The sequence below is a fragment of the Rhinolophus sinicus genome, chromosome 2 (assembly GCF_057876585.1).
Source record: "Rhinolophus sinicus isolate RSI-liver-muscle chromosome 2, RSI-T2T, whole genome shotgun sequence".
Lineage (NCBI taxonomy): Eukaryota > Metazoa > Chordata > Mammalia > Chiroptera > Rhinolophidae > Rhinolophus > Rhinolophus sinicus.
In genome coordinates, this window is record NC_142502.1 from 190,057,397 (window position 1) to 190,071,360 (window position 13,964).

The window sequence follows — 13,964 nt, forward strand, 5'->3', positions numbered from 1 at the left end:
GGTGGCCCGAGGCTGGTATCTGGCAGTGGTGGCAGGTGGGCCACGTCCACGCCAGCCAGGGGCCTTCCAGCTCCATTTCTCTGCTTCACTGAGGAAGTTAAGCCTCAAAGCGAGTTCACTTTCCAGATAAAAAGGAAGTTAACTGTCCAGGGAATTTCATTTCTCTCCAGTAAATTGCCAATTTGCATTTTGGTTGTAGGTGCCCCACCCCTGGCTGTGATGGCTCTGGGCACATCACTGGCAACTACGCTTCCCATCGAAGGTACGTACAGGTTTTCTTCTCTCGAAGCTGTTGTTTCTCGTCACCACGCATGGCAGTGTGGCCAACAGCCTGGCATGCAGTGCGCTGGCTGATTCTGCTGGCAGGGCGGCCGCAGGGACCCAGGGACCACAGGCTCCTCCTGACAGCTGCTTGTCCTGCAGCTGCTCCGTCCACTGGAGTCCCCCAGTAGCACAAGACAAGCTAAGCTCCTGAGAACAGTCACTGACAGGCCAGCTTGCTAATGCCACTGGGAGCTGTCCTTAAACATTGAGGTGTGAGCCACGGGCCCTGTGGTTACTGTGAGCGGGGATCCACAGAGCTGACACACAGACCTGACCCTTCCAAAGTCTCGGCACTGTCGGCACTGTCTCTCCCGAGAGGCGGTGTCTGAGTACAGCAGGGCGATTCAGCCGTGTGAGGAAACACAAGTCTGTGCGAGCCCACATTCAGTGAGCCTTTTGTGCCAGGCTGTGTCAGAGGTGAGAGGTGCTCCGTCTGCACAAGGGTGTGGACCCTGTGGTCAGGCACAGTAGTTTCTTGTCCCGTTCAGTTCAGGACAAGCCAGTGCTGGGGGGGGGCAAGAAGCTTGTGGACCGAGGCCCGTGCAGCAATGGTCACCAGCTGCATCTAACAAATGAGCCAAGTCCAAGGCCCGCTGCTGGCTCCCCGTGCCCTAAGGCCAGGTCACAGAGCGGGCAGGCTGAGAGGACACACACCTCCTGCTTTAAGTGCGTCCCTCCACCCCCACTGCACAGAAAAGAACAAAAAAGGTGTAAGGGAGGGTTAGGCCAGCAAGAGCAATGTCGGCCGCGGCCTGGCCCAGCAGGTCCAGTGAGGGGGTCCTGTGGCCCCAAGCGACCGCCTCCCCGTGGTCAGAGCAGGCGTCACTGGCTGGCTGGCACGGTGTGGATTAGAGGCTGAGCGCACGTGCTGGGCGGTTTCCTCAAAGACCTGACCGCGAGTCCTATTCTTCTGCACTCACTCCCCTGTGGGAGCAGCTGAGCAGGCAGCACAGGCCTGGGGAAAGCCTGACGGAGGAGCGCCAGCAGGGAGAACTGACCGGTGCGATTGAGGGGTGCGTCTCCATGTGACTCGATGACCACGTCTCGCTGTCAAGACCAGGGCTGTCCCCCTGGGCACTGCTGGCGTTTGTGTGGGCAGTTCTTTGCTGTGGGGCGTCCTGTGCACTGCAGGGTGCTGAGCAGGTCTCAGGGCGCCCCACCTCCATTCATGACCGGCAAATGTGTCTCCAGACGTTCCCGGGCCCCTGCCGTAGACCGGGGGTCACGAGCTCCTTGGGCCAGCCAGGGCGTGCTGAACAGCAGATGGGAGTTACCTCCAAAATGGGTCGCCAGAGTGAGATCGCTGGTCTGGAGTGAATAAAACAAAAGTAAATTTAAAACTCTGGTTAAATATAAAAAGTCAAGCACATTCTACAATACTTCTGATTTTAATTTCATCTTAGAAAAGAGATGTCCCAGTCCTCACACGGCCAGGACTCCCAGCATTTAACAGCATCTGCGGAACTAACACTGAACATCTACTGGTCGCTTACTGTCCAATGTCTGTCTGCCACAGATTGGTGTTTTGTTTGGCATTTAAATTTATTCATAATTTACTTTAAACATTTTAATTCATGTAACTGAGAGCTTATATGGTAGGTGTTAATATAGCATAAACTTGTAAATGAAATATAATTTAGGCTTAGATTGAAGCTGTGACCTGGGCCTAGAGTAAGTCATACCAGGATTAACCTGCAGAGATGGAAAGCAAGTTTGACTTGGGTTTCGGCAAATTGGGGCGGGGTGCACAGCCTTGTGGGGCAGCCCATCAACAGAAGGGTTCACGGTGAGGGCATGCATCCCAGTGACGACTTCCCTTGCGTAAGGGTGACAATGGGGCTGCCACTGTCAGGCCACAGTGTCCCCTCGGTTGACAGCTCCTGTGTGAACAGGGCACGAATGGAGGACAGCTGCCAACACTTCCCAGTGTGTCGGTTCTTTGCGTCCCTCTTCTGTTGTCTATTTCTCAGGAATGTGAGGGGATGTTACTTACGCACCAACTCCAGAGAAAACCTGGCTTCCACAGGTGCTTCAGCCTCTGCTGACTGAGCCACAGTCGGGACTGCAGGCCACAGTGCGCGTTCAGACCGCAGACTCACGCCGAGCGGCCGGGTCAGCCTGTGAGCCGCCCCCTGCCTCTCAGGCCAAATGCGCACATTTTAAGTTTTGTCTAAGTTACAGCACGGCCACTGCTCTCCAATGTAACTATCACCAAGGGCTGTGCCGCCAGCACCAGCTTCCTCCTGGGCACTGTCATGGGGGCTTCGGAAGCTGCCTGTCTCGCTGTCCTCGGGTCACCTAAGCACTAGGTATGCCATCTCCTTTTGCACTGGAGGACCCGAGACTGGCAGAGGTTGTGCAGCGGAGATGTGCCCACCTCCTGGGTCTGCCCTGGACCCCACACTCGCAGTGGCCCCTGCAGAAGCCACGCAGCCACTCACCGTGGGAAGCGGACACACCCTGACCTGTCCTGGATCTGACCGGGACTTTTTTTTTTTCAGTTGTAAGGATGGTGTGGGTTTTCAGTCTCTACATCCTGTCTGAAACTTTCCTAAGTTTGTTTTAATCGATATATATTGAGTGCCTATGATGTTTTATCAAACACCTTCCTCCAGTGCTTTTCCCTCCCCCCCATCCTCAGTGAGCAGAGACCCTGTTTGCTGAGAGCATGGAAAAGCTTCCAGAAACTTCCCAGACCTCGTCAGGCTGTGAGTCAACCTTGTCTTCATGCAACAACAGAAACAGGTCCAGTGCTTTTCAGCTTTCCCGCAAAGACCCATTTCCAGGCATCTTTATACCTTTCCCTGACCCTTCTCCAGACTTGCTTTCCACTCAGCCTCAGACGTACAAGGACGTCCCCGGCACAGCACCCGGGCCCCGGTGTGTCTGATTCGCTGCCGCTTGCCTGCAACCAGGCACCCCAAGGCCAGCACTGCTGCTCTAGCCCAGAAGTGACGGCTCCGCCTCTCGGAGACTGTGCCACGTGAGTCGGACCCACTGGGACACCCTCCCGGTCTACAGAGCAGCGGCACATGCAGGGCTCCAGAACGCTCTCTACGACATAAGGCCAGGCTCCTCGAGCACCGACAGTGAAGCACTAAGCATGTGCGTGGACGCCCTCGCTGTCCTGTGACACGGGTCTTGGTCGTCACTGCATATGAGGGAACAACACACGGACGTCCTGTATCACCAACGCTCCAGTCCTCTTTCTCCTGGGGATTTTCATTTTGCTCTTTTATAAAAATGGGCAAAATATGAGCCTCCAGGATGATGATGGAAGGGTCTGACGGCCTCTCTGTGTACCCTGTGATTTCAGTGTTCTGTCGGGAGTCACACCACGGGCCCCCAAAGCCTTTCCTGCCACGATGTGGACAGATGACCAAATACTGAGCAGTGCAGTGAGAAGCCGGTTGAGGGAATTCCGATGCCAATAGGGACTGAGTCCCCGTCCCGGGGCTGGGCCCTTGTCACAGAACCAGGATGTGCAGCTTCTCTCCAGGGAGCTCCTAGGACCTGCCCAGCCGTCATCGGCTGTCACACGGCCGCACCGCTCTTCGGTCAGAGGGACAGTAATGTGCTGGCTTCTCTTCGCCCTTGGGTGTTGGCCGCAATGACTGCCCAGCCCCACTTGTAGTCTGGAGGCCCCACGGCACACGCCGTTCAACTACAGCCCACGCTGAGGGCCCAGCTGTGTGTCCCACTCTGCCCGGAAGTACCCACGTACTCCACCCCCAGCCAGAGAAGGCAAGAGTTCTGAAAGCGTTGGCAGTGTTTCCAAAATCTATAAAATCTCAAATGAAGATGCCTATTCGTATACGAAGATACCTGCATCAATGATGGCAAATTGTGGAAAGTGTGGCTTCTGTCTAGGAAACTGTTAATCGCTCAGAATATCATTGCAAATGTCAGCCCCAAATTCTAGCAAATTGAGTGAATATTTATTGGCCACATGACATGGGCCAGAAGCTAGGGAACAATGATAATTGGGGTGCTCCTGACCTCAAGTAATAGACGATCTAAGGAAAAAAAGAGACATAAAAGCAAACAAGTGAGACAGACAGAAATACAGATATAAGTGCATTACCATGATAAGTAAGGCAGGTTTTACTCGAGCCGGGTGGGCGGATGGGAGAAAGCAGAGAGGCTATCACCTCAGAGCTGAGCACTAAGTGGGGGGCAGAGTGCAGGGTGTCGTCGGGGAAGGGTCTCCAAGCAGAGGCGCTAGCAGAACGTTGCTGCAGCAGCTGCTACGGCAACACTCAGCGTGCTTCATGCGAACAGCGAATGAGTCCATTTGGTAGAGTCTGGATGTCAGCATGTGGGAGTGGCAATGGACAGGGCGTGGCTTTAGGAGTCTTGTTAATTCGTTATAGTGCTTTAAACTTAGTTCTCCAGAGCACAGGGGAGTCCCCCACGTGCTGGGGAGCACGGTTGGCTGTCAGCAGAGAGAACATGATGTTGGGAGATGAGAGGCCCCGAGAGCAACTTTGGAGGGGATGGTAACGTCCTGGAGAAGATTCAGACCAGGTGAACTGGAGCCGCGATGGGTGGGGACCTGCAGGTTCCTGGAGGGACAGGCTCGGGCTCTAGGACGGGCTGGTCAGGAGGCAGAAAGGGCTGCAGGGAGCTTCCGTGGGTGCTGAGATTGAGAAGCGCCCCCCCCCCCACCAAGCAGGTGAAATTCTGTTCAGACTCACTGACCTGGAGATTCTTGTGGCCCATGCGGGTGGGCAGCCACGGGGCTGGCGGGGAAACCAGAGTATAGAGTGTGCAGCAAATGTGACATCTGAGCCCATTGGAAGTTCAGTGGAGGAGACACAGAATCACAGTCTTTGAAAGTGGAAGGGGGGGTGGTCCAAATACCAAGGGACCAACTCCTCCCAGGACGCCTAAGCGGACAGTGGGAGCCCAGCTCCAATGTCCACAAGACAGGACTGCCCCACTCCTGAGGTCCTGCAATGGTAATCTCCACACCACTCAACCCACAAGGAAAACACGGCCGAGTGACTCTGTTGGGGTCAGATGTGGAAATAAAGCAGGAATCACAGTGCAGACAGAAGGTGATTAAAAGGCCTGAAGTTACGTGACGCCATCTCTGCAGGCACCTGTGGACCTCGCATTGCGTTTCCCACGACGGCCACGCTGCGGGCGTGCTCCCTGGACCACAGCTGAGCTAGCTGAGACCTGCCTGCAGAGAAGTGGCCTGTCTGACGCACAGGCTCCTCCACTCAGTGCCACCTGCCTCAGCAAAGTGGCCACAGACAGCCCTCCAGCACGGCCCTGCCAGGAAGCTCCAAGTGAGGGCTGACACCTAGCACTGGGTTTGCTTCCCCACATTTGAGCAGCAAACAGGAGTTTTAGATTCTGGCCAATGCTTAGTTTCATTTTTCCTGGGGTTCCAGCACCCAGCTGGTGGCAGGAAAAGTTATCTAGTTTCAACAAGAAGTGAGTCACTAGTGTGGAGACAGCAGTCCAGGCTCTAAAATGCCGCCTGCCGGTGAGACCGAGATTCCAAGGCTGTGGGAGTGTGGGGACCTTGCTGCTTATGGGGCACCAGGCCACCGTGTCCCAGGGATGTGCTTTGAGGGCACACACAGGCCTGCACCCAAAAGGACCCTCCTCCAGAGTTTGTTTTTATGCCCAGAAGTACCAGCTTCTGGGGAGAACCGAGTCAGAGCCGTGGCTGGTGTGGCACCAGCTTCTGGGGAGAACCGAGTCAGAGCCGTGGCTGGTGTGGCACCAGCTTCTGGGGAGAACCGAGTCAGAGCCGTGGCTGGTGTGGCACCAGCTTCTGGGACGCTTTCTGAAACCACTTTCTCCCTTAGCCTTTCAGGTTGCCCAAGAGCAAAGAAAAGCGGCATCAGGATAGCACAGAGCAAGGAAGACAAGGAAGACCAGGAGCCAATCAGGTGAGCGAGCGGCGGGGAGCCTGCTGGGGCTGAGGGCGGCGGCTTCCTGGAAGCCAGAGAGCGAGCCTCAGTGAGGGGACACACAGGGCTGCCTGGCATCCATCAGATGGCAATCGACGGCAAGATCAGAGATTTAAACCCGCACCAAACTGCATCGTCAAAGTTGCAGGGGATGTAATAAGCCAGCATCTCTCAGTCTGGTATTCTGAGTAACAAAACACCACAAACACCCCTCTGCCCGTGGTGGGAAAAGCAATTTAATTTACTGGGAATGGCAGGTTCGTGAAAGGATATGCAGGTAGAAGGTACATTACCCAAAGAGGACATTTTGTGACATTCGGGCTTCTGAAAACCATGTAGCTGTATGCATTCTCAGGCACGACTTGAGAGCCATGGACACACACCCTGGGCTTCCAGCTTGGGGGGCGAGAACGCCAGCCCCTGTGACAACGCAGCCATGGCTCTGAGCTGAGGCTCGGTGAGCCTGGGTCTCAAAACCCCGTAAGATAAACCTGGCTCTGTCTCTCTGAGATTTCAATCTCACTGTCTTTGGAGAACAACTTTGATTTAAACAAAATAAAAATTACTTAAGTAAAAATTAGTAAAATAAATTAAGACATATTGAAATAAATAGGTAAAACAAATTCTATAGAATGTAAACTTTACTGTTTAAAAAAAAAATGCAGGAAACCCCCGCAAGCTTAGGGCCTGTGAGCAGACGTGAAATGGCACTCCACCACCTGTGACAGTCATTTGTGACATTGGTGAGTAACTAATGTCACAACCCTGTGCTGCAACCTGTGTAGGAAGTTCTAGAAGCACTGATTAGCACATTGTTGAACTCTGGCTCCAGCCAATGATTTTCCCATTTATTCCCCAAAATGCATTAATGGTGTGCTTCGTGCCTTATTAAATACTATCTCTTATGCTTAAAATCATGTCTGGCTGGAAGGATGTTTTATTACCTCCGGAGAACATTACCAAACAAATACATGTTTTCTAGCTCTTGAGAAAACACAGGTTTATAAAATAGTATTTTTGAAAAGAACCCTGCAATCTACCATTGACTTTGCCTATTTCCACCATAAAAGCTGTGATTATGCCCAAAAGTGGTGTCTTTTAAACAGACGCCTGAATCTCACGTGCTACAGCAAACCAGTTCTTGCTTTTCCCAGCTGGGTCCTCCGACCCTCCCAAAGCTTAGACTTTCCCTTACAGAAAAGTCTCCTGTCGGGTGGAGCGTTTCTGCGAGTGACATCCTCCATCGCCCCACTAGGTGGCGCCCACTGGTGAATTTTTTTCCCTTCTTTTTCTCTTGCTTGAGCAGAGCGTAATTTTTCCTTCATGTCAGGTTATTTTGACTTTGTTGTAGAGGCCACCAGGTATGTGATGGCAAAACAATAAAGTGTGTCTCATCTGTCTGCTACCAGATGCCCCGTTCCTGGGTGTGACGGCCAGGGCCACATCACTGGGAAATACGCATCCCACCGCAGTGCGTCCGGGTGCCCCTTGGCAGCAAAGAGGCAGAAGGACGGGTACCTCAATGGCTCCCAGTTCTCCTGGAAGTCAGTCAAGACGGAGGGCATGTCGTGTCCCACCCCTGGATGCGATGGCTCAGGACACGTCAGCGGCAGCTTCCTCACACATCGCAGGTGAGTGCAGCTGCCCAGGCCTGGAGGCCTGGGGTACCGGGGGGCAGGCAGGCTTGCCAGCGGTCACCACCCATGCTAAGAAAGAAAAGCCGGGAACCATGGCAGCAAACTAAGGACATTGGAGGCTGGGCCAGAAAAGAAAACTTAGGTTTGTTTTGAAAGCACCAGCTAGGTCATCACCACTGTGTCAGGGCTGTGGTTTCCAGATGTCTGTCAGGGACCCACAGCAGGAAGCAGGTGTTTGCTCCACACACATGAATATATGTAGAGTTTTGGCTGAATATTGCAGACAGGCCCCACGCGAGGAAAAGGGTGGCATTTGTCATAAGCCTCGCGGCGAGTGCCTGGCCAGCTACGTCAGGAAATTCCCAGAAAGCCATTGATGTGTGTTGCTTGACTGAGGAAGACATACATGCACGTGTGTTGTCCTAGAGGAAGAGGCTGTTCTGTTGAATCAAGTGCCTGGCAGGCTCAGTTAGGGGGTAGGACCCGGGGTGTGGACCAGGCAGAGGTCAGGTTGACGTGTTCAGGAATGTGTGACAATGAGCTTAACATTCTTCAAGGAAGGTTTTTAATTATTAAAGGAATTTCTGCTCAGGTAGGAAACGCAAAAGGTATAAACAGGGTAAATGGGCCTGAAGAAAAGAGTGCACGTCCATACCCTGACCTCGTCCTTCAGCTGGGTCCCCTCCCAGGCAGCACCTTTGAGCAAACAGGCACACAGTCCTGCAGACGTCCACACGGCCGCCTAGGGAACACACCACTCACCCCCATCCTGCAGCATGTTTCTGTGTTAATACAAATAGATCACAGTATTTCCCAGGTCTCTGCATAGGAAGGGCCTTTCCCCTCACCAGGGACTGGGCTGGGGGGGGGGGGGGGGAACAAACCTCCCACTGTGTGCTCAGTGCGAGCTGCCTCCTCCTCCATAGTGAGAGAGCTCGGGCGTATGTACTGCCACACGTGTCCTTTCTAGACGTGGGTGTTGCTGGGAATGATGACCAACCTCCCCCACAGACACTGCATGTTTGTGCAAGCGCATCTTCAGGACAGAATCCTAGAAACAAAACTCTAGCTCATAAATTTTGACAGGTAGTAACAAAATGTTCTCCCAAGTTCTCGCTTCAAATCTTTGGCTATTGATACATATACCGGGAGTGCCAAAAAAAATGGATACACATTTTAAGAGAGGTTATCAATGCTCAAGCAGTAGTTCACCATAATCAGAAGTGTCTGGATGCTGATGGGAACCACTTTGAGCACCTCTTGTAATTGCAGAAGTCAGACGTGACTTATATTCATCTTTTGTTATTGGTATATATTGAGTATTACATTTTAATAGGTTTTTCCTTTCTTAAAATGTGTCTACATTTTTTTGGCACCCTCTGTGTGTGTGTGTATAAATTTTAAAGCCCTGTTACATGCCATTTGAGTAAGGGTCTATGTGTTTTGTTAACATACAAAAGCCAGTTCCATTTCTCTGGATAGATAAAAGCACTTGTGGGGTGCAGACTCTGTACCAGAGGACGGCTGTTGCCCTGGAGCTGGCCGACGGGTGGTGCAAACATCAGTGGGGGTAGTTACAGGATGTGGGTCTGGAGACCCACCACCATTAGGAGCTCCTGCCCGAAGTGCAGGCTTCATGGTTCAGAGCACTGGACCCAGCCCCTCGCAAGCTGGTGGCTGGGCTCCATCACACAGCACTGTGTGGGGGTCTCAGGGCCGAGGGCACATTGTGGGGCTGGCAGAGCGGGAGGGGGCACCCAGAGGCAGGGCTGGGAGGGGGTTCACCGTGGAGCCCACTTCTCTGTATGTAAGTGTGCTGGCTGGGCTGCTTGGTCGTCGTCTCAGTCTCCTGCCACTTCAAGTAGGATCCAGGAGAGGCTCTGAAATGAAAGTTCACTTAGTCTAACCCTGAAAAACAAACAAACAGATAAATAATTTTAGAAGTAAGTCATACAGTCTTTCACAGGGCTTAGCCAAAATGACATTTTTTAAAAAGTCATGTCCTACACCTTCTTAAACCTGTTCCACCTGGACTATACAGCCTGACCTGTTTATTTTCAGTTCCCCTATAGTCCATTATAAATGAAGAGGTAGGTTTTTTCAGTGTTTATTTTGCTTAATACTTCCCAAGAAAATTATAGAAAAAGTCACCATCTTGATTTCTCACTATGTGAGTTATTTCTGTGATCAGTCATCTCATTTAATGTAAGCACTAGCTAGGACAGACTAACTGCCCTACCAGAATGGGCACCAGCAGAGCAGAAGTTTGTTTCTTGTTCACATAACAGAGTGGATGGGGGAAAAGGAGAGATGCGTTCTGCTGTCTTCAGCACATTTTCCAAGGGCATCTTCATTCCATAGCCAGAACGAGGAAAAGAACATGGAGGGTCCTGGAGGGACATGGGGGAGCCATACATATTGCTTCCTTCATGTCCCACAGGTAGAACCCAGTTCTATAGATAGCAAACCTAATACAAGGGTTGCTGGGGGACAGTGGGGGATGTGGTCTTTGTGAGCCCAGGAACCAGAGAAAACCTTTAGGCAGCCTGCGTCTCTGTGACGTTGAGCTGCCGTTGGGTTTACAAACACACATATATACAGCCAACCACAGCACCCTGAGATCTCTATGGTCCCCATTCTAAGAGAAGACTAACTCAAGAAGGCAAGTCACATGGGCACACCAGTAAAGAAAAGCTGGAAGTTACCTAAGGACTGTCCAGTGGGCTTTGTCCATGGCCATCTGTGTGTCACTCACCTCCACACCTACAGGACCAAGCACAGGACCTCCCCAGTGCGGGCATTCAAGAACCCACCATTGAGGAGGCCTGCTAGGGTGGGCCGCCACTGAGGAGGCCTGCTAGGGTGGGCCGCAACTGAGGTGGGCTACTAGGGTGGGCCGCCACTGAGGAGGCCCGCTAGGGTGGGCCGCCACTGAGGAGGCCTGCTAGGGTGGGCCGCAACTGAGGAGGGCTACTAGGGTGGGCCGCCACTGAGGAGGCCCGCTAGGGTGGGCTGCCACTGAGGAAGCGTGGTAGGGTGGGCCGCCACTGAGGAGGCCTGCTAGGGTGGGCCGCCACTGAGGAGGGCTGCTAGGGTGGGCCGCCACTGAGGAGGGCTGCTAGGGTGGGCCGCCACTGAGGAAGCGTGGTAGGGTGGGCCGCCACTGAGGAGGCCTGCTAGGGTGGGCCGCAACTGAGGAGGCCCGCTAGGGTGGGCCGCCACTGAGGAGGGCTGCTAGGGTGGGCCATTAGCTGTTCTCCAGGGGAGGTGGGGAGCAAAGTGGGCACATGCCAGGTAGAAGGCCAGTGCCCTTGACCCACATAGAGATGTCCACGTCTGCCATACACCTGGAGAGTGGGGCCTTCCGCTCCCTCTCAAACCTGTAATATTGGCCACTCTCACCAAGACCATAGCAAGACTGAGGACACTGATGGAGGTTCAAGCTGTTTTTGTTCAAGACCTTCTCTGACAATGAAACATCACAGGGCCAGTACCCGTCGCCCAAGGTGTAGAGGAAACTGGGCCTTGCTGCCTCAGGAAGCCTCCTCTGAACTCTTGTCTGGCCTCACGACACCCATCTTTCCCACTCTCTTTGAGTCCCCTCGTCCTCCTTCTGCTGCTGGCCTGGTGACAGTGTGGCAGGACCTGCGAGGCACAGCCAGGGCTCCGCCAGAGTAGTCAGCGGTTTTCTGTTTCTGAAGCATGTTGCAAACATCAGACCTCACTTTACAACACAGGAAGGCCTCGCAAATTCCCCCTTCTCTGTGTTCTGTGGGAATGAGGAGGGGGATAGAGGGTCGAGGTGGCCCACCAGAGGACTGGACGCACACGCGGGCATGGAGAGCAGTTCACTCAGGGCCAGACCACAGGCTGGATCGGGGTTTTGCTGGACTTCTGCTCCCAAGAAACTAGCCAGCCCGCACCACACTGTGGCAACTCTTTGGTCATACTGGGGGCAGCGATGGATGGTATCTGCTTTGTCCCTGCCCTGCTCCCTGCACATGCACATGGAGAAGCCAGCTCTCTGCAGGACTGGGCCTCCCAGGAGGAGGGGACACAAGGAAGCCTTACTGAGGAAGCAGTTCTGCCCTTCCTGCAGGGAGGCACGTGGCTGGGCCCGGGACCCCCTCCTACACTCACCACAGAGAGGAGGACCCACCACCAAGCCCTGCCGGCCTCCCGCCCTCCCTCCACACACACGGTTGGCCTGGGATCCATCATCATATGAGAGCCTTCAGTGACTAGAATTCACGCCCTCTGGGGGCTGGCTTCCTGCTCAGAACCTAGTACGGCCCCCCAGGGGCAGGTCCCCCTGCAGTGCTCCATGCTGACCATGGCTGCCTGAATGCGTCCAAGTCTTATTTTCATCGTTGTTATATTTTAGTATCTGAGGAAAGCACGGGGGGGGGGGGGGGGACAGCAGCTGTCTCAAGTACGAATCCCCAGGGGCCATGAAAGTGAGAGGCTCAAGGTCACATCTGTGCTGTGCCCTCCCCCTCCCCCCTCTGGGCTTTGCAGAGATTTTCCTTCTGAAGCTCATTCACACCACCTCCTCTTTGTCCCCTGACTGCACAGGGGCTGACTTGCTAATGTCACTTGATTCAATTGCTACAAGTTCCAATGTGAGCTGCCAGCTGAGACTAGGGGCTGCCACCTCTGGCTGCAGGTCTGATACCCCAAACCCGCTGTTCGCCCATTGGAAGCCCCATGCATCCTCTGTTTTCCTCTGGGCCAGCCTGTCCTCAGCCTCTCAGAGTTCTCTACACCCGCCTCGGCACCTGTCTGGGGCCTCCTCGGGAACTAGGCCCAAGGAGGCTTGATGTGGGGCCCAGCTGCCTCCGCGGGCTCTCTGGGGTCCCTGTCGCTATGGCGCAGTCACCACCTGGATCCCAGCACCATAGGCTCCTCCACTGTAACCTGTGTCTTCCACACATCACTGCAGTTGACCCAACTCATAGTAAAAGCTCCTATTCCCAGAACAGTTATGTTCACATGTCTAAAACCTAAGAGAAAACTCCTGGGAAAACATCTGGCTAAGAGCTCACGCTTAGCTAACAAATGTGAGTCCCCCAGCTCCCTAAGCTGTGCCAGCACATTGCCACAGCCATGATGGCTTCAAACCTACAAATATACCCTCCGACCGGAAGTCTGAAATCAGGACACAGGCAGGCAGGCCCCTCTGGAGGCTCTAGGAGAGGGCCCTCTCTGCCTCTCCAGCTTCCGGTGGTGCTCGGAAATCCAGAGTGTCCCTGGGCTGGTGCACATTTCACTCCAATCTCTGCCTCCTGCTCCTGTGTCTGTGACCAAACTCCCCTCTTCCTAGCAGGACACCAGCCATGGGATTAGGGCTCAGCCTCAGCCAGTATGACCTCATCTGACTTGCTCACATCTGTAAACGCCCTATTTCAAAATAAGGTTCTGGAAGTTAGGATGCCAACATATCTTTTGGGGGGCACACAATCAACCCACAGCAACGATTAACACCAAATTTAGCTCTGATCTTCCTAAGAGACAGCAAAAGACAGACGAAAAGAGCCATCGTTCCCTTACCGTCTGTTGGTTACAGTTGTCGTAACAAGGCAGGATTCTCTATCACGTGAACACGAGGTGAGTGGCTGCCCAGGCTCCTGACCACCGGAAAGCCCCTCGGTGGTTGCGCTGCCCCCCATCTGGCACTTGGAGCTCCCATTGCAGGGTCTCTGTGGTCCCTGATGACCAGACGCTGCCTCTAAGGACACTGCACTCGGAAGTTGGCAACATTTCTGCTTCTGTTTCCTGGAGGGTGTAGCCCAGCCACAGCTCGCCCAAGCCACGGCCACCTGGGGCCACACTCACACTGGGGATTTTGCCACTGAAGAAGAAGAGGAGAAAGCAGAGACATTTCTGGAAAGAAAAGAAATGGTTTAAAAAATAAAAATAAAAACACTATAATTTGTCATCAGACAAGAGAAGAATAAAAAGAATATTATCATTTATGATATTCAGAATCCAAGAAGCATTCAGAGAACAAGAAATATCTCTTTTAAAGAAGATAACTGAAATTAAAAGTTCAACTGGAAAGTTAGAATATAAG

General features: G+C 53.3%; 1 protein-coding gene across 31 annotated transcripts in view; it reads left to right on the forward strand.

Moving 5' to 3' along the window:
- Positions 1–13,964, forward strand: part of MYT1L (myelin transcription factor 1 like) — a 365,607-nt gene that overhangs the window by 334,068 nt on the left and 17,575 nt on the right. For 29 of the 31 annotated variants that reach the window (XM_019752014.3, XM_074331624.2, XM_074331629.2 and 26 more), the window contains 3 exons: positions 200–262; positions 6,150–6,233; positions 7,664–7,885. In XM_019752014.3, the coding sequence (XP_019607573.2) occupies positions 200–262; positions 6,150–6,233; positions 7,664–7,885 (369 nt within the window). The remainder of the gene's footprint in view (positions 1–199; positions 263–6,149; positions 6,234–7,663; positions 7,886–13,964) is intronic. The other 2 variants (XM_074331625.2, XM_074331630.2) reach the window with 1 other exon arrangement.